Genomic DNA, 1,651 nt, shown 5'->3' on the forward strand with positions numbered 1-1,651 from the left:
TCGATTCGAACTCCAACGACAATACTTTTATAAATATCCTCCGAGTCCCTTCCTCTCCAACGCATTGAACTCACTCCCTTTGGACTCTAGAATTCCAGTTTCTCTGTGTCTCTGCGTGCGATATGCAAGACCCTTCCAGACCCATCACGGGCTACCCGGCAGCCCCCAACGGTTTTCCTCCGCCTCAATACGGCGCCGCATACCCTTATGTTGCCCCGCCACCGCAGCAGCAGCCCTACAGGTACCAGAACCAGTACCGACCGGCGTCCTCGCGCCCCTTTATGCGCCGCTTCCTCTCCGCCATGATTGTCTCCTTCGTCGTCATGGGCGTGGTCATACTCGTGCTCTGGCTCGTTCTCCGCCCCCGCTTTCCGGTCTTCCGCGTCGAGTCCCTCTCGCTCTCCAAGTTCTCCACCGCGTCCAATTCATCCTCCTCCATCACCGGCACCTGGAACGCCCGGTTCGCCGTCTACAACCCCAACAAGAAGATGTCCATCTCGTACGACGTCGTCGAGTCCGGGCTATTCTACGGGTCGGAGTTAATTTCCAAGACGCGACTCCCGCCGTTCAAGCAGGGGAAGCGGAACCAGACGGTTTTGAACGCGGCGTTCTCGGCGGTAGATTCCTACGTGGATACGCGGGTCGTCAATGGCATCAACGGGGACAGGGCACGTGGCTCCGTCAGCTTCAATGTGGAGGTTGAGGCTAGGGTTCAGTTCCGGGCCGGTGGGTGGAGGGTGAGGAGCCGGTGGCTCAGGGTCTGGTGCCAGAGTCTGGCGGTCGGGCTTTCGTCCAATAGCAGTGGGTCGGGGAATCTGATTGGGGCACCAAGGGACTGCAGGGTTGCTCTGTGAGTAAATTAGGTGTTTTTGGGTTAATAATCTCATATCCAAAGCAGGATTTGTTTGAAAATGAGGAATTAGTGGTAGTTTTAACTGTACATTGGAATTAGTTTATTTTCTTTCTCTTTTTTGAATGATTAGTTGGTTTGATTAATGGCTGTACAGTTATTCTGCAATTGTGTTTTGTGTTGGTTAATGCTAGAATTGCGTTGTGGAGTTACATTCTTTAGGTTTTGGTGTTTCTTATCCTTGAAGTTATTTCGATTTTATTTGGAAAAATAGGTTTTTGTTATGCATTTAAATTTGGTGGGAATTAATTTATTTTAAATGGTTGAGGTGGTAAAAAAGGAGAGAAATCGAGGGATCATGGGAATGAACAAAAGAAATTCTTGCTATGCCATTGGCTTCTTGCTACAAAATTGTTCTTCGTTTGTTTTGGCCCTTTAGGTCCAACATAATCGTGGATGATTATCATTGGGAAGCATTTTTCTTAATTGGTTGTCGTTTTATATCATGTGAGAATTTGGTATCTCCCAGACTCCCACTCTCATCAATAGTCATAGGATTGAGGATGGTGGTTGATGATTGGATACCTAAAGCAATTTGGTTGGTATAATTTTTTAAGAACAGGTATATCAACTCTCTTGTATTTTCGTCTTAGTCCCTGTTATGCTTTTAGAAGTGTTATCTGTGTTGCTGTGCAATCGCCTTGACAATCCTAAGGTTGCTGTTTTTCCTAATGCAGTATAGATGAAGTTAAGGGAGTATCCCATCCAAATAAGGCCAATATAAATCATTTAGCTCATCCA

General features: G+C 47.0%; 1 protein-coding gene across 1 annotated transcript; it reads left to right on the plus strand.

Annotated features, from left to right (window-relative positions):
• The first annotated feature begins 6 nt into the window (after positions 1-6).
• LOC132164302 (NDR1/HIN1-like protein 10) lies at positions 7-1,071 on the plus strand. The gene has a single exon (XM_059574790.2). The coding sequence runs from the start codon at positions 123-125 to the stop codon at positions 852-854; it is 732 nt and encodes a 243-aa protein (XP_059430773.2). The 5' UTR covers positions 7-122; the 3' UTR covers positions 855-1,071.
• The last annotated feature ends 580 nt before the right edge of the window (positions 1,072-1,651 follow it).

The sequence above is a fragment of the Corylus avellana genome, chromosome 8, assembly GCF_965113065.1.
Source record: "Corylus avellana chromosome 8, dhCorAvel1.hap1.2, whole genome shotgun sequence".
Lineage (NCBI taxonomy): Eukaryota > Viridiplantae > Streptophyta > Magnoliopsida > Fagales > Betulaceae > Corylus > Corylus avellana.